This window comes from Hemicordylus capensis, chromosome 3 (assembly GCF_027244095.1).
Source record: "Hemicordylus capensis ecotype Gifberg chromosome 3, rHemCap1.1.pri, whole genome shotgun sequence".
In the NCBI taxonomy this organism is placed as follows: domain Eukaryota; kingdom Metazoa; phylum Chordata; class Lepidosauria; order Squamata; family Cordylidae; genus Hemicordylus; species Hemicordylus capensis.
The window spans coordinates 3,140,030-3,163,842 of NC_069659.1; the positions used below are offsets into that span (position 1 = coordinate 3,140,030).

Below are 23,813 nucleotides of genomic sequence, written 5' to 3' on the forward strand. Positions count from 1 at the left end.
TTTCCCTGGTGGGAAAGGCCATTTTGGAGGCTGCCGTGCATGTGCCCTGGCCATTTCCATGGCCTGGGTCATGATCCCCAAAGCTGCAGGACGCGGCAGTGAGTCACTTTTTTAAAAAAAGAATTTTTAAACATTAGAACCCCTGAGCTGGCCCTGAGGGTTTTTTCCCCCCACTTGAGGCCCTCAAGCCGGATCAGTTCGCACATCCTGACCACCAACCAATTTATCCATAATTATGTAGTTCCTTATTATGGATGTTAACTGCAACAAGTTTGCAGTTCTAAAGGTAAAGTGTGCCGTCGAGTTGGTGTCGGCGCCTGGCACCCACAGAGCCCTGTGGCTGTCTTTGGTAGGATACAGGAGAGGGTTACCATTACCATCTCTCGTGCAGTATGAGACGATGCCTTTCAGCACCTTCCTATATCACTGCTGCCCGATAGAGGTGTTTCCCATAGTCTGGGAAACATACCAGCGGGATTCATTTACCATTTAGGTCTAAAAGGTTGCAGGGGCAAAATAACACTGTGTGTATATGGGAGAAATCTCTCTCACCCACCAGAGAAGGCCCCCATTGTCTTAAGGGTCTTCCTTGGGATTTGGGCATCTTCCCCTCGGATTGTTCCTCTGCAATCTCTTCAACAACACCCCCCCCCCAAATCTCTTGGGATTTAGGAGGCTGTGGGGTAACAGCTGAGTGTGAGAGGGGAAAGCCCACCCACCACGGGAAAACCCTTATCCCCTCAGCATCCTCGGTGATGAGTGGTCTCACTCACAACTCCTTTGGATGTTCTCCTTGTAGCCTCTTAAATCTCCTTCTATTTTTGATGGAATCGGGAGAGTTTTTAGGGGCGTTTTAAGAGGGTGAAGTGGCAAAATCCCACCTGCCTTCGACAACTTCTAGGGCAAGAGGGCCCTTTGCGATGCAAGCCGCTTTCTCTCGCTCCACAGGGTGAGGAGGGGAGATTGTTTTCCTAGTATAAGATTGGCTTGCAAAGCGATCTGAGTTATTTTTGATATTTATGGGGAAAAACTTTGGTTAGTTTCCAAAGCAGTCTGAGGAGAGTTGGAAGAGCACACGCTCATCTCTACTTTTAAGATGATGTTTGCCATCTGTAGTTTACATATGTAGTTGTGCTACAAGAATTGCTTTCTTAAAAAAAAACAAAAAACTGCCTAATTAAAAGTTTTGCATTTGCTTAATCTGAAAGAGCCAGCGTGGTGTAGTGGCTAGAGTGCTGGACTAGGACCGGGGAGACTCGAGTTCAAATCCCCATTCAGCCATGAGACTTGCTGGGTGACTCTGGGCCAGTCACTTCTCTCTCAGCCTAACCTACTTCACAGGGTTGTTGTGAGGAGAAACCTAAGTATGTAGTACACCACTCTGGGCTCCTTGGAGGAAGAGCAGGACATAAAGTGTAATACATCCATACATCCATAAATAATCTACCCAATTAATTGACTACATGTTGCAGCCATAATAATAACTGATAGTAACCCTTGGCATTTATAAAGAGTTTTAGAGTGTTCAAAGTATTCTCTGCACATTTTCTCTGTAATCTTAATAACAATCCTGTTAGGTAGGACATTATCATCATCATCATCATCATCATCATTATTGTTATCCCTGTAATGCTGAGGCTAAAAAGGAAAGGCCTACAGCCACCGAGAGAGTGGATTGCTGAGACCAGATTGGTTTGTTATTTCTCTGTGTAAACCACCCCGAGCCATTTTTGGAAGGGTGGTATAGAAATTGAATAAATGATAATGATTATGATAATAATAATAATCATGCTGGGTATCCCCTGCATGACAGCTCCACTCTCAGCTGTTGATCCATTTCAACATGTTAATCCAATATGACGACCATGTTGATCCCGATTAGATTACTGCAATGTGCTCTAATTAGGGCTGCCCTTGAAGATGGCTCGGAAGCTTCACCTGGTCCAGAATGCTGCTGCAAGGATGCTCTTGGGCTCAAGTCGCCTCGTGAGTGTTACACGCATCCTGTGGCACCTCTGCCAGTCAGCTTCCAGGATAGATTCAAGGTGCTGGTTGTGTCCTTTCAAGCCTTACATGGCTTGGGGCTAAGGTACCTGTCGGACTGCATTCACTCATGTGAATCTGCTAGGGGCCTTCATTCAGCATCTCAGGCCCTGCTCATGGCCTCACCATTAGCGGAGATGCGGCTGGTGGAGGCTAGAGACAATAAAAGCAGTTATGGAAGTCGAATGCCAGAAGGGGGAGGGATGCTTCCCAGTGTATTGCATGGAGTGTTGCATGTATGACTATCTGCCTGAGGGGCAGAAGTTGTGGGGGTGTGCACTCGGTGAACATAGGAAGGCCATATACTGAGTCCAACCATTGGTCCACCAAGCTCAGTATTGTCCACACAGACTGGCAGCAGCTTCTCTAGGGTTGCAGGCAGGAATCTCTCTCAGCCCTGTCTTGGAGATGCTGCCAGGGAGGGAACTTGGAACCTAGAGGCTCTCCCCAGAGCGGCTCCATCCCCTGAGGGGAATCTCTTCCAGTGCTTATACTTCTAGTCCCCCATTCATATGCAACCAGGGTAGAGCCTGCCTAGCTAAGGGGACAAGTCATGCTTGCGACCACCAGACCAGCTTTCCTCCTGAAAAGAGCTCCTGGCTCTCAGGGAACAAGTTCATTCCCTTGAAGCCAAGGTGGGTGGCTTGGAGAAGCTCAGAGAGGTATGTGGATGAGACCCTCAGGGAAGTGATAGAGGCATCCCACTCCCAGGCTGACAGCTGCTCTGCTTTCATGGAAAATGAAGGTCTCAGGGAAGGAAGACATCAGGCTGAGGAAGAGGGAAATGCTCCCTTAGCAGGGACCTCTTCCTTGGGTGATACACCCATATCGTCTCACACAGAGGATACTCTTCTGGAGTTTGGGGGCCTTCTAGTAGTGGGAATTCAGTTGTTAGGGGCATAGAGGGATGGGTTTGTGACCCACATATAGACCGCATGGTGACTTGTCTGCCTGGTGCAAAGGTTGCGGATGTCACGCTGTGTTTAGGTTGGCTGTTAGGCAATGATGGGGAGGAGTCAGTTGTCGTGGTGCACGTCGGCACCAACAATGTTGGGAAATACAGTTGGGAGGTCCTGGAAGCCAAATTTAGGCTGATAGGTAGCATCTTGAAGTCCAGGACCCCCAGGGTAACGTTCTCTGAAGTGCTACCTGTCTCACATGCAGGGCCAGTGAGACAGGCAGAGCTGAGGGGGTCTCAATGCGTGGATGAGACGGTGGTGCCAGGAGGAGGGGTTTAGATTTGTTAGGCACTGGGACACATTTTGGGAAAAGACAAGCCTGTGCAAAAAGGATGGGCTGCACTTGAACCAAGCTGCAACTAGACTGATGGTGCTTAAAATAAAAGAGGTCACAGCTTTTAAAATGATGCCTGGGGGATTGTGGTATCTCATTCGACTAGCAAAATCCCCTAAGGTGCAGGGGTGCAAACTGTTCAGATAAAACCTTTCTCCACCTAGAGATGTCTATACCAGGCCGCATAGAAATATGATAGATAGATAGATAGACTAGAAGGGGAGAGAGTAGAACCAGGGGCAGAGCAGATGGAAAAATATGACAGCCGCTCAAAAAGCTCAAATGACAGGGAGACAGCACATGCTAATGCCAGGTAAGAGACTTGGCATCTAGGTGTTTATATACCAATGCCAGAAGCCTCTGAGCCAAGATGGGCGAGCTGGAGTGCTCGGTTGCTAAGGAAAACATAGATATAGCAGGCGTAATGGAAATCTGGTGGAATGGTGAGAACCAGTGCGACACTGTTATTCCTGGATACAAATTCTGCAGAAAGGACAAGGAATGGAGGACTGGGGGTAGAGTAGCACTGTATATTATAGAAAGGATAGGATCTAACAAGCTAGAAAACCTAGGAGGACTAGAGTCCTCCACAGAATCATTGTGGGTAACAGTATGAAGACTGAAAGGAAATGAGTTACTAGGGACGTGCTACCGTCCTCCGGATCAGAATGCTGAGATTGATTGTAGTTGGAGAAGCAAATCAGAGAGGCGTCAAAGAGAGACAGAGCGGTAATAATGGGTGACTTCAATTACCCACACATAGACTGGGAAAATTCACTTGCAGGTCTTCACAGAGAGGCCAGATATTCTAGACATATTAAATGAGTGTGTCTTGGTTGTGGAACCAAGCAGAGAGAAGGCAACCTAGGACTTAATCGTGAGTGGTGCCTGCCCAGGACCTGGTGCAAGATGTCAGAGTTGTAGAACCATTGGGGAACAGTGACCATAATGTAATCCAGTTCAGCTTATATGTGAATGGAGCATTGTCAAGGGCATCCAACACAGATGCGTTGGACTTCAGAAGGGGAAACTTCTCAAAAATGAGGGGACTGGTCAAAAAGAAGTTCAAAGGGAATGTCAGAAGTGTCAGGTCACTCCAGAAAGCACGGAACTTATTTAAAACCATAATAATAGAAGTTCAATTGGAATGTATACCAAGAAGGAGGCAAGGTACCACCAAGTTCAGGAGGACGCCAGCATAGCTACCAGGTATAGTCAAGAAGCTATAAAACGGAAGAAGACTTCCTTCAGAAAATGGAAATCCTGCCGAGATGAAGGGAACAGGAAGGTACATAAACTCTGGCAAAAGAAATGCAAGGAGACAATAAGGGATGCAAAGAGAGTTTGAGGAGCAAATAGCTAGAAGGGAAATAACAAAAACTTTTGAAAATATATTAGAAGTAGGAAACCTGCTAGGGAGGCGGTGGCACCCTTTGATTATGTGGGCGTTAAAGGGATTATTAAGAAGGATAAGGAGATTGCAGAGAAGCTGGATGAGTTCTTTGCATCTGTCTTCATGGTGAAGGATACTGACCATATATCCACTCTGAAACTGAGCTTCTCAGGCATGGAGGCTGAAGAACTGGGCCAATTTGAGGTGACGAGAGAGAGAGAATCTGTCTTGAAAAGCTAAAAATTAACAAATTGCCAGGGCCAGATGGCATCCACCCAAGAGTTGTGAAGGGACTCAAATGTGAAATGGCTGATCTCCTAGCAAAAAATATGTAACTTGTCCCTATAATCAGGCTCTGCACCAGAGGACTGGAAAATAGCCAGAGTAACTCCCATTTTTTAAAAAGGGATCCAGGGGGGATCTGGGAAACTTCAGGCTGGTTGGCTTAACTCCTGTGCCAGATAAATTGATGGAAAGCATACTTAAGGACACAATTGTTAAACATAGAGAAGAACAGGCCTTGCTGAAGGAGAGCCAGCATGGCTACTGCAAGGGCAAGTCGTGCCTCACTAACTTTTTGGAGTTCTTTGAGAGTGTTCAGGCATGTAGTTCAAGGTGATTTGGTAGATATAGTATGCTTGGACTTCCAAAACGGTTTTGACAAAGTTCCTCACCAAAGACACTTGAGTAAGTATAGCAGTCATGGAATAAGGGCACAGGTTCATGTGTGGATTGCTAACTGGTTGAAGGACAGGAAACAACAACGACTACTATGTATATACCACTTTTCAACAAAAGTTTCCGAAGAAGTTTACACAGAGAAACCTGTCCCCAAAGGGCTCACAATCTAAAAAGAAACATAAGATAGACACCAGCCACAGTCACTGGAGGGGTACTGTGCTGGGGTTGGATAGGGCCAGTTACTCTCCCCCTGCTAAAAAAAGAGCATCACCATGTTAAAAAGGTGCCTCTTTGTCCAGTTAGCAAGAAACAGAGGGTGGGAATAAATGGACAGTTTTCACAGTGGAGGGAAGTAAGAAAAGAGGTCCCTCAAAGATCTGTTCCGGGATCAGTGTTCTTTAACTTGCCCATAAATGATCTAGAAGGTGGGTTCTGGAGCAAAGTGCCCAAATTTGTATGACACTAAACTAGTTAGGGTAGTAAAAGCCAAAAGAGATTGAGGAGCTCCAAAAGGATTTCTCCAAACTGGGGTGTGGACTACAAAATGACAAATGCGGTTCAATGTAAGCAAGTGAAAAGTGATGCATATTGGGGCAAAGAACACCAATTTCACATGGGTTCTTGGGGTTGTGGTGGACAGCTCATTGAAAGTGTCGACTCAGTGCGTGGCAGCTGTTTAAAAGGCCAGTTCCATGCTAGGGAACATTAGGAAGGGGGTTGGAAATAAAACTGCTAATATTATAATGCCCTTATACAAAACTATGGTGTGGCCACACTTGGAGTACTGCATACAATTCTGGTCGCCACATCTTAAAAAGGACATTGTAGAACTGGAAAAGGTGCAGAAGAGGGCAACCAAGATGATCAGGGGCCTGGAGCACCTTCCTTATGAGGCAAGGCTACAGCATCTGGGGCTTTTTAGTTTGGAAAAGGAGCAACTACAGGGAGACATGATAGAGGAGTATAAAGTTATGCATGGTGTGGGGAGAGTGAACAGAGAGAATTGTTGCTCCCTCTCTCACAAACTAGAACCAGGGGTCATCTCCTGAACCTGAAGGCCAGGAAATTTAGGACCCACAAAAGGAAGTATTTTTTCACACAGTGCATAATTAATCTATCATATTTTCTGCCACGGGATGTGGTGATGGATACGAGCTTGGATGGCTTTAAAAGGGGCTTGAACAAATTCATAGAGGAGAGGTCCATCATTGGTGGCAATAGGTCACCTCCAGCCTTAGAGGCAAGATGCCTCTCAATCCCAGCAGCAAGGGATCAACAGCAGGAGCTGGGGCATCATGCCCTCACCTCTTGCCTGTGGGCTCCCCAGAGGCATCTGGTGGGCCACTGTGTGAAACAGGGTGCTGGACTAGATGGGCCTCCTTGGGCCTGATCCAGCAGGGCTGTTGTTATGTTCTAGTTGAGGACTGCTGCCATGGAGAGAATTGAAAAGTTCACAGCCTGGGCAAGGCGCGTAGCATGCTGGGAAATGTTATTGGTGGCCTACGCAACCCTCAACGCTGAGGCTGGCCTGCAGCCACTCAGAACCAGACCCTGCATCCGGCCTCTGCATCGCCACACCCTTCTCTGCTTCTCATCACCACTAGTGTTCTCCAGACCCCATGCCTGCATGTCTTTATTCTGGCTTGTTTGTTTTTCCTCTTCTGAAGGCTGCCCTTGAAACCTCCTTCCTTTCTTTCTGGCTCTGGACAGAGTCAGAGGCATTGCTGCGGATTTATTTTTTATTTTATTTATTAAACCATTTTTATACCGCCCAAAACTTACGTCTCTGGGTAGTTTAATGATATGCCTGCACACAAGAAGAGACCAAGATTCACATAACCATTTTTGAAGTGCCAAAGTGGTTGTGGGTGACCGGTTTTTTTTTTTTTTAAATTTAAGCATTTTAAATACCACAAGCTGGTCTGGTGGTAGCAAGCATGACTTGTCCCCTTAGCTAAGCAGGGTCCACCCTGGTTGTATTTGAATGGGAGACTAGAGTTGTGAGCACTGTAAGAGATTCCCCTCAGGGGATGGAGCCACTCTTCTGGGGAGAGCATCTAGGTTCCCAGTTCCCTCCCTGGCAGCATCTCCAACGAGATAGGGCTGGGAGAGAGACTCCTGCCTGCAACCTTGGAGAAGCCGCTGCCAGTCTGCGAAGACAATACTGAGCTAGATGGACCAAGGGTCTGACTCAGTATATGGCAGCTTCCTATGTCCCTATGTTCTATGTTTCCTTCCACTGTTTCTCATCTTAAAGCTATGAAAAGTGTGAGTGGAAGAGCTTCATGTCTGCTACTGCTGGTACCACTAAGGGCTTCCTTGGGGCCAGTGATGTGCTTGGCCCTGCACACAGAAGCGTCAGTATCCTGCCTTGGCCGAGAAGCTTTGCAGTATAAACAGGCAGACAAGATGTGGATGGGGGAGGAGCCAGGGGTCGAAGTTTGAGTGGCAAAGATGTGGGGGCCTGGGTTGCGGAAGGGTCAAAAATGGCAATTGCTAAGTACATAAAGTGAGACTAGGATGTCTCCAGAAGCATTTGGCTTGAAAAGGTGGCTGATGCGCAAAGCAGCCTTAAGGCCCTCTGAAGCCATGGCATGGCTAGTTCTGCAGGAGTAAAGGCAAGTTCAAGCAGCCAGTTTGTTACAGGCGAATGCCACCCCAAGGTAGGAATCCCCCTGCCCTTCATATGCTGGAGAAGAGGCCACCAGGCCATGGCGTTTCAATCAGGTCTTGAACCCTGCAGAAATGGCACCCAATTAGTTTTCGGAGGAGGGCTTGCACCAGGATCGATCATCGCCTTTGCCATGGTCAATACTCTCATCAGTGACCTAGAAAAGTAGTGTGTGTCTGGGGGGTGGGGGGGGATGGGCTTCCAACAGGAGACGTGTGTAATGGCGGTGGAGGGGGGATAATGCAAGGTGAAGGTCAGGGTGGGATCTGCTCCCTGCACGGGTGCAGCACATTTGCACCAGCATGTCGTCGTTAGACTGGAGATCAGGCTGGGACTCCATGTTGAGCAGTTCACCTCCGCTCCGCATGCCTTAAGCCCCACAGCACTTGGGAGTCCAGTTTAACATTAAAAGCAGACCAGACCATGCCTGAGGAATGATAAGGGATGAGGACAAGAAGCCAAAGCACACCCCAAAGCCTCTGCCTCCTGCGGGCACCACAGACAGGCCTCGGAAGGTGTGGCACGCGCCTTTACGTTACACTGAGATCTTTTGCCAAAATGCCATTCTGAGGATCCCCGTGACTTTGTTCAGTGATGTGATCTTCCTGCACCAGCACAGCTGTCTTCATTGTGAGCCCTTTGGGAGCAGGGAGCCATCCTATTTATTTATGTATATCTATGTAAACTGCTTTGGGAACTTTTGTTGAAAAGTGGAATATGCTTACTTACTTACTTACTTACTTACTTATTTAAACATTTTTATACCGCCCAAAACTTACGTCTCTGGGCAGTTTACAACAGGATAAAAACAAAGTACAGCCTTAGTTAAGACAAAAATGGGGAGGGGGGAAACACACACATTACAACAATTTTAAAATTTTAAAATAATATTTTAAAACAGCATTGAAACCATTAAAACAACATTAATTAAAAGCCTGGGAGAAGAGATGCGTCTTTAAAGACTTTTAAAAAGCTGTCAGAGATGGGGAGGCTCTTATTTCAGCAGGGAGCGCATTCCAAAGCCTCGGGGCAGCTGCGGAGACGGCCCGTCCCTGAGTGGCCACCAGACAAGCCTGTGGCAGCTGCAGACAGACCTCTCCAGCAGATCTCAGTGGACGGTGGGGTTCATGACGAAGAAGGCGTTCCCTTAAATTCCCAGGGCCCAAACTGTTTAGGGCTGTGTTTTAGGGCTAAACTCCCCTAAACATATGGGTGTCCAGGGTCAGAATCCTGACTCTGTGTGCCAGAGCCAAGGAGTGGGCGAGAGCTCCTTGAGGCCTCCAGGCAGTTAGAGAGCACGTTATCCTCATGCTTGGAAACCAGATGCCACCCTTGGCCAGCCAGCCTTCTTACTGCTGCGTTTTTTGCATCCTCAGCTCTTTCTCCAGGTTGGGAATGCCGTGGCCAACCAGTTCTGGGCTGCCAACGTCCCCCCCAGCGAGGCCATCAGCCCCACGAGCGGGAGCCAGGAGCGCAGACACTTCCTTGTGGCCAAATACAGGGAGGGCAAATACCGCCGGTACCACCCGCTCTTCGGGAACCAGGACGAGCTGAACAAGGTTGGTTGCCAACAGGGGAGGAGCCGCCCCCCCCCTCCCAGGCCTCTTCATAAGGGCAGGTTCAGGTGGGCAGACTGGCAGATGATGTCATATGGATACTGATGATGACATGTGGATACCAATGATGATGATGTCATATGCGTAGAATCGGGGAGGAGGAAGCCTCCTCTGTTTATGGCTTGGGACTCCTGGGGCAGGTATAATTCTGGGCAGGATGCCTTGGCCAGGGACCCCCAAGCTTGTGTCCACAGATGATGTTGGACCACAACACCCAATGCCAAAGGCTGCTGCAGCTGGGGATGATGGGAGCTGTAGTCCAGCAACGTCTGGACCTAAACAGGAGAACCCCCCAGCCTAATATACTGTGCAAAGGATTGTGCAAATCAATCCCCAATGCTGACATTTTAAAGACACCTGGAACCAGCTAGACAAATATGCATAAATTTGTGTCATTCTACTAGTTTTTATTCTCCTTGCACACTTAATGACCTTAGATTTGTTCTGAATGCCTTTTGCTCGTCCTTGCGCCTTGCAGTTGAGTTTAAGTGGTTCATTTTTTAAAAAAGGAAATGTGAATAAACCTTAGACTTCCCTCATGGGTGCTTTCTATAAAAGCCCCATCACATGGGTTGGTTAGACATTTCCACAGATGATGGGTCTACCAATGACTACTAGTGATGATGGGGTCTGTGGAGTTTCCAGGTTCAGAGGCAGTATACCACTTGAAGACCAATTGTTGGAGAGCAAGAGCAGAGGAGAGGATCGTTGCCTCCATGTCCTTATGGCTTCTGGGAGGCACCTGGCAAGATGCTGGACGAGATGGCCCCTTGGTCTGGCACAGGAGGACCCTTCTTATGTTCACCACCATGAACAGTGGCATGGATGTCCAACCACGCAAAAGACTTCCATTGAAAACTAAAGTGACTTTTGCATATCAAGCTGAAAGTTGCTTCTGTTTCCTTCTGCCTATTGGGTGGTGCAGCCATGTGTGTCTGTGTGCGGTGTCCATATTGTGGTAGAAGCTCATCTTAGCGAGTTGGGGGTAGGGATGTGCCTGAATAGTTTCGGTGCCTCATTAGAGGCACTATTCGGGTGGCCGCAGCTGAATCGTTTCAGCAGGAGGCGAGTGATAGCTTTAAGAACGAGGTAAGCTGTCCTACCTGCTCTTCCACTGCCCCACCACAGTGCAGGGGTTGAAAGTGAGAGAGGAGCAACCTGAGCTGCCTCCTTTGGCCCCTCCCTGGCTCCTTCAGATGAGCTGCTACTGCCGCACTGTGTGGTTGTCGTTCTCCCTATAGTCTGTTTGGGAGCGGGAGCTTCCAAAAGCCTGGAACTGCATAAGAACAGAAGACCAGCCCTGCTGCAGGATCGGGCCCAAGGCCCATCTAGCCCAGCACCCTGTTTCCCCCAGTGGCCCACCAGATGCCTCTGGGAGGCCCGCAATCCAGAGGTGAAGGCATGAGGCCCCCTCTCCTGCCGTTGCTCCCTGCGTGTTGTGATATTCGGAGTCGTCCTGCTTCTGAACCTGGAGACAACCTACTGTGGTCCCGAGGCTAAAAATGTGGTTGGGTCAAGCGTTTGCTGCTGGTGACCTGGAGAAGCGGAGTCAGTGACCTGGTGTCTCTGTGCTTTTCCTTTTCCACCCGGAAGCATATTTCCAAGACAAAACCGGCTCAGTGCCTAGAGGCTGTCAGGACCTGGATGGGCCAAAACAAGCTCAGGCTCAATCCCTCCAAGACCGAGTTGCTCTTGTTCAGTCTGCGATCTGGCCAATTGCTGTGTGTGAATTGATCTCCTGACGGGGTTGTGCTTCCCTTGAGAGAGACGGTTCATTATCTGGGGGTCCTTCTGGTCTTGCGGCTCCTGCTTGAGCAGCTGGTGGAGGCCGTGGCCAGGGGTGCCTTTGCCCAGCTTCGGCTGGTTCGCCTGTTATGGCCTTTTCTCGTCCGGCAGGTCCTGGCAACAGTAAGTAAAGTAAAGTAAAGTAAAGTAAAGTAAAGTAAAGTAAAGTAAAGTAAAGTGTGCCATCAAGTTGATTTCGACTCCTGGCCCTGTGGTTGTCTTTGGTAGAATACAGGAGCGGTTTACCATGGCCTCCTCCCACACAGTATGAGATGATTCCACCTTCCAGCATCTCCCTATATCGCTGCTGCCCGATATAGGTGTTTCCCTGGGAAACAGCAGGGATTCAAACCGGCAACCTTCTGCTTGTTAGTCAAGCATTTCCCTGCTGCGCCACTTAAGGTGACCCTGGCAGCAGTAACCCATGCCTTTGCTACCTCTCGTTTGGATGACTGTAATGCGCTCTACCTAGGGTTGCCTTTGAAAACGATCCGGAAGCTTCAACTAGTCCAGAATGCAGCGGCAAGCCTCCTCATGGGTGGCCGTAGATTTGATAGTGCCACACCTCTTTTATGGTCGCTGCACTGGTTGCCTGTTCACTTCCGGGTCCAGTTCAAAGTGCTGCTTCTCACCTACAAAACCTATATGGGCTTAGCACCTGTATATCTCCGGGATCGCCTCTCTCGGCCGGTTGTATCCCATCTTGTGAGGTCTTCTCAGCTGGCCCTCCTTAGTGTCCCGGGCCCTGGTGTCGTGTGTGGTGCCTTCTCCGTGGCCACCCCCTTTCTTTGGAACATCCTTCCCCCGCAGATTTGTTCAGCCCCCTCCTTGGTGGCTTTCAAGGCCCTTTTCAAGACCTACCTTTTTTGCCAGGCTTTTGCCTTTTAATTTTTTTTTTAAAAACTCTTGCTACGGTTGTTCTTATTGTTCACCACTTAGAGTCTTTGGGGCAGGCAGTATGCAAGAAAAATTTCACGAACAACTGAATTTCAGTGGTTTTTCACTCTATTTCCATATTGGAATGGGTTGTGTTGGCAGCCCAAGTCTCTGGATCGGGTGCTGCTCAGAGGGCCACCCGGAGGACCTTTTCATTCCAGTCCCAGGGACGGGAGGGTGGGGACTCCTGGAACACTGGAGTGGGGGCGGAGAGCCGTTGGAGGGAAGTGGGGAGCTGGGACTCTCCTCTCTGCAATACCTAGGAAATAGCCTGGCTTCTGAGAGCAGTCAGGAAGCTGTAAATGCGTGTGGAAAGAGGCCTGGAGCTCTTGAGGGCTCCAGGAGAGCTTTGTTGCTTGGAGCAGAAAAGAGTTTTAACAAAGTGTTCTAAAACACATGGGCTAGTATTTTAGGGCCCTGCTGCAAGACATTCCCTTTAGGGGATGGGGCCATGGCTGAGGTGTAGAGCATCTGCTTGCATGCTGGAGGTCCTGGGTCAAGTCTCAGGCAGGGCTGGGAAAGGCTCTGAAGCCGTGGAGAGCCGCTGCCAGTCCGTGTGATGTGAATTCGGTTGGCTTGTTTGGCTAGTGTCCATAGACAAGCTCGAATGTTCAGGTGTTTGGGAGCCTTGACTCCCCCCCCTTGTGGGCAATCTGAAATAGTGTCTTGGGCAGAATTTGAAATGGTGTCTTTGGCAAGGTGTCTTACCCAGGTAGGATGGTTCCAGGGCTTTGCAGCTTGGGGAGATGCTGTTGCATGTATGACTCCAGAGAAAAGTGGCAGTCTTCAGGCATTTGTTGTCTATCCCTCTCCTATAGCACTTAGGAGCAGGAAGATGAACTTTGCATTGGGCCCTCTTCCTCGAGCACAGGACAGGGTAGCAGATGGATGTTCTGTCACCATTGGGTTGGATTGGAAATGCAGTTAGGGACTGCCCTCGGGTAGCTGCTGATTGTCTGTATAAATGTAAGATGCACCTATAACCAATTTGTATTCAGTGCAGAGCCGAAGCCCACTGGATACCTTGCTAATCTGCAGTAGCAATAAACGCCTCAAAAGAGATTCCCACTGTGTCTGTTTGATTGGCTAAAAGGCGGACCCAGGGACGAACCGAATTCACATCACGTGTAGACAGTATTGAGCTAGATGGACCAAGGGTCTGACTCCGTATAGGGCAGCTTCCTAGGTTCCGATGGGCTTTTGCAGTGACAGAGAACCGATTAGAATCCCTGGGGGAGCTGATGCCAGGACCCCCAACACTAGAATGATTTTTATGCATGGAATTTCTAAGAACTCAAAACAGGTGGTTTTTTTTTTTTTTTTAATGCAACCAGCCACCCCTACCCCACGGTGGTGAGAAAGCCTTCTGATATTCTGTATGCTCAGTTAAAGAACCAAAAGGAACCCCAAAACTAGCAGAGGACCCCAAACTTTCTTAGCAGCATGTCTGCCAAGGCAGCGGTGTGTGCATGCAAAAAAAAGAAAGAAAGAAAAAAAGACTCAACAGGAGATAATAAGAGGAAACCAGATTTTAGTTGAACATTTTAGCTTACACCTTCATCAGCAACACATTTGTTGGGATTTTTTAAAAAAAGGCTGTATGAGCACACACAGCTCGCAAGGTAGCAGACTGTTCCAGGGCAGGTGATGGAAAAGAATGATTGGCAAGATGTTGCAGATGGATAGAAGGGTGTGTGTGTGTGTGTTTGTGCATGTGCACGTGCGCATGTGTGCGTAAAATTGTATTTATATTTAAGGAAATCAGTGTTTTAGAGGATGTTTTGAAAGTAAAAAAAGAAAGAAGTTCAGAGATAAACAATGGAAGCTTCTTAGACAGTTTTTTGGAGAGAAGGTCCCCTCTTTGTACTCTTTGCTGGAAATAGTCCTTTGCTGCCTCCCTTTTTTAAAAGGGGAGAGGCCCACATGCCCGTCTCAGAACAAAGGAGCAAGAAATCACCCCAGGATTTCCTGGGAGCTCTAAAACAAAAAGAGAAATTTCTCCTCTTGGTACAACAGAGCCGTTACTATGATACAGCCCTCTTTTGAGGCTCCTGGTTCTGCCTTTTTGATAGACAAAGCCAATCTAACAGAAACAAGGGTTAGACAAACCCTCTTTGGGATCCAGGCCAATCTCTCTTGGCTACAGCCCATCGGGCAGGCCTTGTCCCAGACGAGAGAGCTGGTCTTGTGGTAGCAAGCAGGAATGGCCTCCTTTGCTATGCAGGGTCTGCCCTGGTTTGCATTTGAATGGGAGACTACATGTGTGAACACTGTAAGATATTCCCCTTAGGGAATGAGGCCTTAGTTCAGTGGAAGAGCCCCTGCCTGCTTGCATGCAGAAGGTCCCAGGTTCCCTCCCTGGTGGCATCTTCAAGATATTTATTTATTTATTTATTTATTTATTTATTTAACATATTTATATACTGCCCCAAACCAAGGTCTCAGGGCAGTTCACAACAAAGCAATACATGGCTGAAAGAGACTCTTGCCTGCAACCTTGGAGAAGCCGCTGCCAGTCTGTGCTGACAATACTGAGCGAGATGGACCAAGGGTCTGACTCCGTATGTGGCAGCTTCCTATGTTCCATTTAGAGGGGAAAGTGGATGAAGTGCTTCTCAGTGCTGACCCATTATAACTCCTTTTGCCCCACTCTACAGCCTGGTCTCTGCTACCTCGGGGGCTCCCAACTTTGGGTCCCCATTGGACTACATCAGCCCAAGCCACAATGGCCTTTGGCTGGGGATGATGGGAGTTGCAGTCCAACATAATCTGGGAGCCCTGGGTTCAGATGTACAAGTGATGGTCATAAGTATGAATGATCTGTGAATAGCACACATCATCAATCTGTGCAAATAAACTGCTCCAGTGCGGTTTTTAGGACTCGCATATGGCATCCATCAAGATAGTTGACCAAACTTTTAAAATCCAGCTGATTTCCTTCACATCCAGCCAAACTCCATCTTCCTTGCTTAGAGGGTAGAATCATAGACTTTTAGAATAATAGAATTTTAGGATTGGAATGTTGCTCTGAGGTCTAGAATCAGGCCAGAATGTAGACCCCAGATGCTGATGCACTACAACTCCTCTCTCATCGCCAGCCCAGATGGCCTTCAGCCATTTTGCATGATGAGAGTTATAGTCCAATATCTGGGCACCCAAGGCTGAGGAGCCCTGGGATAAGGGGCAATTCCATAACAGGGGCTCATCCTAACGAGCGGGGGTGGGGGGGCACCAAAGGAGGCAGCTTGGATAACTGCTCTCTCTCTCTCTCCCACCCTACCCAAAAGCCACCCTGCCTGCAGTCTGGCTATTCATCAGGTAGAGCTACAGCTCTGCCTGATGAATAGCCAGCCTGCAGGCAGTGCAAGATTGAGAAGAGCCATTGTCTCCTTTGTCACCCCCCCCCCGGCTTGTTAGGAGAAGCCGCTACTGGGGAAATTCTATTATTCTAGCAACAGCAAATGGCTGCTTTTGAGTCCTGGGAAGACATAATTTCTCTGCAACAGTCTAAGGCAGATGATACAAATGCTGACACCGCTCTGTACCTCAGCCCATGCCAGATTGCTAGGTGTGGCAGTATCTAGCAACAGCCTTGCACTGAAGCCTCCTCCAGAAAGTTCCTCCTTTGTGGGACAAACAAGGCACAATTTAGCCAAGAGTACTGAGCATACCTCGAAGGAGGAGGCCATGGCAAATCTCTCCTGTATTCTACCAAAGGAAACCGCAGGGCTCTGTGGGCGCCAGGAGTCGAAATGGACTTGACGGCACACTTCATGTTACTGAGCATGGGCTAGTGAAGGACTTGGTGGCTGCAGAAGAGCGGGGCAGGTAGGCTTAGCAGGAGGGGTGTGCTTAGGAGAAGCTTTTCTGAGGAAAAGGAGGCGTTCATGGTGCCATGGAGAGAGGCAAGCGGACCTGCTTGTTCAGAGACAGAGAGGCAAAAGCTGGGGAAGGAGACCCAGAAGGCAGAAAGGAGGTGGCAGTGACAGAGCGGGGAGCCTTGAACATGAGGACTAGCCACTTGAGACTGCATGACAGTAAGGCCTCCAGGAGAGCAGAGCTGCAGTTATAGCAGCGGGAGGGAGCTTGCGGGTTTTCTGCCGGCCACGGACCATGGGTCTTGGCAACCTCCCTGCCTTTGCGATCCCGGGAGGGCAGAAACAGAGGTGGCTTATTGTCAAGCGCTTAGGGGCTGCGTTGGGCCTGGTGAGTCGCGCAGGCGGTGTGCAGCCTGGGGACCAAGGAGCACAGCGGTGGGGTGCTTCCTCTCCAAACTCCCGGCATGGCCCCACCTTGCCTGGACAGGTCGTCAATCATGCCCAGGGGGCAAGCTCGGGATGGCCCGAAAACTCCAGCGGCGGCGGCGGCGTCAGCAGCAGCCCCAGCATGTTTGGCTGGGTGTTTTCGTAGCCTGCGCCTTACTTGAGGCCAAGTTGGGGGAAGGGAGCCTAATTAACTTCTGCAGGGCGTGGAGATGCTGTGCTGCCCGGAGGAGCTCGGGTCGGTCGGGCTGGATCGAATGGCTCCAGCCGCTCCCCCTCCCCTCCCCCGGAGGCTTCTCTGATTCTCGCTTGCACGGAAGTCCGATCCCCACCCTCGGCCCTTCTGGCCGCTGACCAGGCCGTCCTGGGGACTCTGGAATCCCACCCGTGGGCTGGCTGGCCGGCCTCCTTTCTCCCTATAAAGAGGCCGCCGCCTCCTCTCTGGCCTCCTGACTTCATCCAGGGGAGCAGAGGTCCGTCCGCGCTGCAAACCTTCCGTCGCGCCCCGTCAGGCTCCCTCTTGGTGTGCCTCGCTGCGCTCCCTCCCTCCCGGGGGTGCCCTCCAGCCTCGGCCTGGGGGCCCTTGAGCCTCCCCGCGGTCTGCGGCGGTGGGCTTCCACTCCCCTCCGTGCCTGGCTCTCAGCTCTCTCCCCCCCCCCCGCCCGCCCCGCCTGCTGACGCTTCTCTGCCGCCCCCCCCCCCCCACAGGCCCTCTGCGTGGCTGTGACCACCCGCGACCTGGCGGAGACGCTCTCGCTCTTGTTCTGCGGAGCGGAGGTGAGCTGCTGCTCAGGGGACCCCGGCTACCCGTCCCCCCTCGCCTTAGCGGAGCAAGCCGGCCAGAGGCTGCAAGTGGAGTTCCTGCTGCAGAACAAGACCTCAGGTAAGAGGCCGCCCCCCGGGGAGGGGCCGGGAGGATCCGTGCCTGTGCCTGCAAACAGGGGCGGGTGCGCGCGCGCGTTCTAGCTGAGCTGCAGCCAGTGCCTGAGGGAATGGGCAGAGGCTGGGAGTGGGGAAGTCAAGGGCATCCCAGTGGAGAAAGGGAAGGGAAGGGAAGGAAAGTAGACGGCATCCCAATTAACAAGGACTCCGCTTGAGGCTGCAGTTGGCCATGGCTCAGCGCAGGCTGCCTCTGAGGCTGGGGGGTGGGGTGGGGGGCCAGAAGACGGCCCCGCCTCTCTCTCTGTTGTGCACCTCTCGTGAGCTTTTCAGAGGCATCGGAGCTGCAGACGTTGTGCAGGACGGGAGCCGTATCCAGCCATGACGTTGTGTGTGCATACGGGGGTCTGTACGCCTTTGTGCGGGTGACTGTCCCTGCGTTCGTTTTAAAAGCGGACCTGGCTGCAGGTCCAGGCAGTTGCAGGGTACAGATAGAAAGGCTACAGGTGCACGTGTGCCGAACAGAATGTGTGGATAACTGTACCTTCATTCAGAACTATACGACTGTACACTATACAGTAGACAGATCCTATGTGTGTTGAACAGAATGTGTGGATAAGGCTTAGATGGTGATCAGATGGGAAATTAGAACAGTGGATGGGAGAGTGCCTCTGGGGATGTACAGAGTGCATTTCCCTCAACAGTCTGGAAGCACAACCAAGAACTGCCGTTACTTGCATTTGTTCACTTTTTGGGGTTACATTGAACCACAACAGGCCAAAATCTCCAGTCTCTCTGCTGGGCATTTCTTTCTGGGTGCTGCGTTTCTTGCACAGTTTCTCTGGCTCTTCTGTCCTAAAACAGACATGGGGAAGCTGCATGAAAGGAGTGCCCACCTCACCCCTGTGTGGACACAGAGTTGGTGTAGTGTTGCACCTGTTGCAGAGCTGGCCACGCTGGCCGCCACCTGCGTGGATGGACAGCTGTGGGGTTAGAAGTGGGTGGGCCCCCCAGGCACCCTTCTCTTCTCAAACCTGAGCTGGGAATGTGCCATTAGTTCCACCCGCAGATCCCAACAAATGGACTGGAATGAATTTGCAGACTTAGCACCATCTCATCTGGCCTGAATGGTGACTGACGTTGCTCCACTCATGGTCAACAGGGATTCTCTCCCATGTGGTGCTGCTGTGTGCCCCGAGCCCAGCCTGCAATGGATGGGCTGTGTGCCTGGACCCATCTACGGGCTGCTAGATTTACCTCCCTCTCACTCCCCTGGGGTGGTTTGACTCTTGTTTTCTCCTGCGGATTGGCTCATGCGTGGCATCTCTGATTTCAGGTTGCGTTCACTGGTTCTAAATTTCATCTTGCAAAAGAGTCCCCCATGCAGACCCATGTAATATTGAGCATACTTAGCACTTGTATAAAGCCTTAGAGCAGAGCTAGGCAAGCTTGACTCTCCAGCCAAGTTGTGGTTTCTGAACTACAAGTCCCATCATCCACAGCCACAGTTTGTTGAGGCTGGGGGTGCTGGGAGTTGCAGTTCAACAACAGCTGCAGAAGCTTAGGCTGGCCATCCCTGTATGATGAGATTGATTTTGAACACATTTTTAGCCGGGGATTTGAGAGAAGAGAGACTTCTGCCAAGAGGTGGAGGGGAAAGATTCCTGGAGGAAGAGGAGGGAATTGTCTGGGGGCCTCAGTTTGGAAATGTGAAGGGTGTGGCGGCAGAGAGAGAGAGAAAGAGTCTTGCAAGCAGCCTGGCTGTAAACAGAACTGCTTCTTTGACCAACCAATAATTTCTGCCTGCAAAAAATGCAGGAATTTGCCTAGCAGCACTTATTTGGGTGCTCCTGCCTGTTTCAAAAAATGGTAGAACCGGATCAGAGTGCTGCTGCTTTGGTCGAGATGAACCGGCAGAAGCCCAGCCCGAGTCCTGGACTTCCTTCCCAGTGGCTCCAAGAAGTAATCCCTTCTCCTCTTTCCAGGTAGAATCAGGCAACAGGTCTGCAATGGGCAGGCAAAACACTGAACTTCTGAGGTTGCTGGTATTGAATGAAACGCGAACGGCGTGCTCCTGGGGTCAGTAAAGAAACACAATCCCATTCAGCTGTGTTCGCATGGCAGGAAGTAGGGAGCACCTCCAGGAACTTAAAAGATGTTTCAGGGAGGTCAAGCGAGGTAGAACCTGGGGGCCGCTGAGTGCAAACGTCTCCCTGAAAACGGACCCAGCCCAGCTTCATGACATCCCCACTCACTAGTCCGTTTTCACACTGGGCCAGGGATACTTCTGGCTCCCAAACTGGCGGGATCGTGGAAATGTCTGCAAAACCCTGAGCTGAGTTGGCCCATCCCAGTGAGAGGCAATCGTCTGCTCCCCTCCACCTCTCCACGCCCTTGGGTTGTTGGGTTTTTTTTGGACAGCACAAATTACTGGCGAGGAGGCAAAAGTTCCCCTATCTCTAAGAGAGATGCTGCAGCGATTGGTCTGAGACACTGAACAACAAAGACAGACAGGCTGAAAAAACAGGCAGCCTTGCTGAGTGCAGGGCAGGGCTTGGATGGGGGTTTGGAGACATCTGGTTTGCATCGCCTCTCTCCTTGCCTCGCCGCTGTTTGAGTTGGCTGCCGTGAGCCCAGGAAGTTGGTGGATTAGACAGCCTCCTGCGCGCTCAGTGGGTGCCAACGGGGTGGGTGCAAGCAAAGGAGAGACTTCTTGGAGGGAATTGGATAACATTTTGTCCAAGGTGTTGAGGGGCTTCAGGGCTTGAATTGGGGTCCTTCTCATTGAGGTTTCCCAAGCTTGGAACATCCCCAGATGTTGTCCGACGACCAATCCCATCATCTGCCACCACAATGGCCATTTGCGTTTCATTCCTTGATTGAAATGACCACAATGGCCATTGTGGCTGAGGATGATGGGAGTTGTAGTCCAACAACATCTGGGGATCCAAGCTTGGGAATCCCTGATTTAACCATGACGATGACAACAATGATGGTGAATATTTACATACAGCTTTTCAACACAACTTCGCGTAGACGTTTGCCTAGGAAAATAATAAACAGATACACAAGATGGTTCCCTGTTCCAAAAGGGCTCAAAATCTTAAAGGAAATACAACGAAGACACCAGCAGTCACCACGGGAGGGAGCTGGAGAGGGCCGGTTGCTCTCCCTGTGCTAAATAGAAGAGAATAGTCACTTTAAAAGGGGCTTCTTTGCTCAGTTCTCAGGGGTAACAGGATTTAAGGAATGAAATGCAAGCAAAGAAAGAAAAGCGAAACCTTTATCTTTGCTTGTGGGGCAAAGGGGCTAACTAGCACTGGGAATTGCCCCGCCTGACTGTGAAATGGAAATGGTGCTTCTGAACAGGTGCAGAAAACATCCTTTCCTGCCAGGCTCAAAGGAATTATAGTTTTAGAAAATTCACTCAAGGCTCAAATGGTTCAGGACCCAACTCAGAAGTGGGTTGCAAGTATCTGAGTGGGAGGGAGGGCTTGCACTTTTGAGCACCCTTATTTCAAATATTCACCCCCATCCCTGGTTAAAATTATAAGATAAAATGTTTAAACGCTAGCCAATGAAGCAGTTTTCAGCTTGCATGCATATTCAGCATTTGAGGGGAAACTGCAAATTCCAGAGCCCATCTCTGTGGAAGCAAGAGAGTCTTATTTTTCTCTTCTCTGGCACATCAGTTTGGCTGCTAACCGGAATCAGACTTTCTGCAGAGTGCCTGGAATGAAAGGGTGAGGAGTCAAGAACTTCTCATCTTGGCAGAGGTTCTGTTCCTCTCTTTCAGTTAGCCATTGATTCACTCTGTAAAAGTGGAAGTGAACCAGAGGGGAATGGGAGCAAAGAGACCGTTATCCTGAGATTTGATGGGCCTGGAGCCCATGGTGGGTCTTGAACCAGTGACTCAAGGGGCATTGAGTGATCAGCCAGAGTGTCACCCGCCCAGCTCTGGCCATAGGAAGGAACTGTGGGAGATCAACACAGAATGTATGCCAATAATGAGCCCCTGGTGGCGCAGTGATAAAACTGCCGCCCTGTAACCAGAAGGTTACAAGTTCAATCCTGACCAGGGGCTCAGGGTTGACTCAGCCTTCCATCCTTCCGAGGTCGGTAAAATGAGTACCCAGAATGTTGGGGGGCAATATGCTAAATCATTGTAAACCGCTTAGAGAGCTTCCAGCTATAGAACGGTATATAAATGTGAGTGCTATTGCTAATGCTAATAAGCTAGAGCAGGTTGAGTGATACTCCCTGACCCTTAAAAAGGATGTTAGGTCAGGCTGTTTGGAATACTATTAGGAATGGGATTCCTGGCCATCCGCAGCATCTCTTTCTGTGCTTTTTCTAGATAGAGGTAAAGTGTGCCGTTGAGTCGGTGTTGAACCGGCAGTCTCTGGCTTGCTAATCAAGTCATTTCCCCACTGTGCCACTAGGTGGCTGCCCTTTATAGACCGAAGTCTATAAAACTATGCATAGTGTGGAGAGAGAGAGAGAAATTTTTCTGCGCCTCTCACAGCACTAGAATCAGGGGTCATCCCATGAAACTGAAAGCTGGGAAATTTAAGACTGACAAAAGGAAGTAGTTTTTCACACAGTGCATAATTAATTTGTGGAATTCTTTGCCACAGGATGTGGTGATGGCCACCAGCTTGGATGGCATTAAAAGGGGCTTTGACAGATTCATGGTGGACAGGTCTATCCATGGCTACTAGTCTGGTGGCTGTGGGCCACCTCCCGCCTCAGAGGCAAGAGGCCTCGCAGTCCCAGTTGCAGGGGAGCAACAGCAAGAGAGAGGGCATGCACATACCTCTTGCCTGTGGGTCTCCCCAGAGGCATCTGGTGGGCCACTGTGGGAAACAAGTGGACTAGACGGGCTTGGCCTGATGCAGTAGGGCTGTTCTTGTGTTCTTAAGGCCAGGGGAAGGCCCCTAGCTCAGTGGTTGAGCCTCTGCTTTGCATTCAGAAGGTGACAGGTTCAATCCCTGGCAGCATCTCCAGGTAGGGCTAGGAAAGACCCCAGCCTGGAATCCTGGAGAGCTGCTACCAGTCAGAGTAGACCGTACTGAGCTAGATCCACCCAAGCTCTGAGTCAGTAGAAGGCAGCTCCCTATGCAAGCTAGGCCGTTTTGCTGCAATGCATGGGGATAGCAAATGCTTTTGTAATAAACTTCATATCGTTGGCAGCCTTTGGATTTCCATGTCTGCTATTTTTCCTCGCTTTGTTTCCTGATAATGCTCTGTGTGTGTGTGTGTTGCCTGCATGTAACCTCTGCCAAAGGAGCATCTCTGCCAGGAATGGGGCCCCAAGAGCAGCGGCCTGATAGGGCAAGTGCTCTGTAGCTCGGTGCCTTCAACCTGTGCCTCATGGACCCTCTTGCCTCTCCCTTGCGTTCACAGAGACCCCTCAGCTGGACATGGGGACCAACATGGAGAGGCACTACTCGGTCGTCCTGCCTTCTGTCGCTCACAACGGCTTCCTCTACAAGACGCCCTCCATGGCAAAGCTGGTCCACGAACGGAAATCCCGGGAAGGTAAGCTGCCCTCATCACGGACCGAGGAAGCGGCTTCAGAGTACGGGCAGGGGCCTTGTTCCGGCACTCTAGCCTAGTGCTAGCGGCTTTCTTAGGGTTGTGCAAAACAGTTGCTAGCAAACCCCTCCAGCTCTTAGAATGGAGCTCAGAAAAGTGGAGAGAGGGAGCTTTAGCCGCTGACACTTCCTTGCTCGCTGCTTGTTTGGGATGTTCAAATGCTGAAGCTCTAATCCAGGGGTTCTCAAACTTGGGTCCCCAGATATTGTTGCACTTCAACTCCCATAATCCCCAGCCACAGTGGCCACCAGCTTTTTTCTGTGCAGAATTTGGATTGTGTAGGCACAGACTTTGAATTCTGCCCTAAAAGAGCTCCCTGAACATAAGGGAAGGTGATGGATTCCTGGATATGTTGGGTCCAAGCGTCTTAGGAGTCAGAATCGGTGCCTGGAGCAGTTGCTAGTGCCCTAGAGATATGCCTTTCTGTGTTGGCTCAGCCTTAGTGGCTGAAAGTAGTGCCAGATATTCTTAATTAGACGTTTTTTGGCAGGAAAGGGGGACATTAGGAGAAATGTTCCTCGAAAGCCCTCCAGAATTTATCTGTCTTCAGCCTGTTCGCTTGTGTCCACTGCTCCATTCAAGAGTTCACCTCCAGCCTCAGAGGCAAGATGTCTCCAAATACCAGCTGCAGGCGAGCAACAGCAGGAGAGAGGGCA

General features: G+C 50.1%; 1 protein-coding gene across 6 annotated transcripts in view; it reads left to right on the top strand.

The window, feature by feature from the left end:
* ARAP1 (ArfGAP with RhoGAP domain, ankyrin repeat and PH domain 1) overlaps positions 1-23,813 on the top strand; it is a 192,906-nt gene that overhangs the window by 129,234 nt on the left and 39,859 nt on the right. For 5 of the 6 annotated variants that reach the window (XM_053306340.1, XM_053306341.1, XM_053306343.1 and 2 more), the window contains 3 exons: positions 9,458-9,640; positions 17,389-17,563; positions 22,966-23,100. In XM_053306340.1, coding sequence (XP_053162315.1) covers positions 9,458-9,640; positions 17,389-17,563; positions 22,966-23,100 — 493 coding nt within the window. The remainder of the gene's footprint in view (positions 1-9,457; positions 9,641-17,388; positions 17,564-22,965; positions 23,101-23,813) is intronic. The other variant, XM_053306342.1, reaches the window with a different exon arrangement.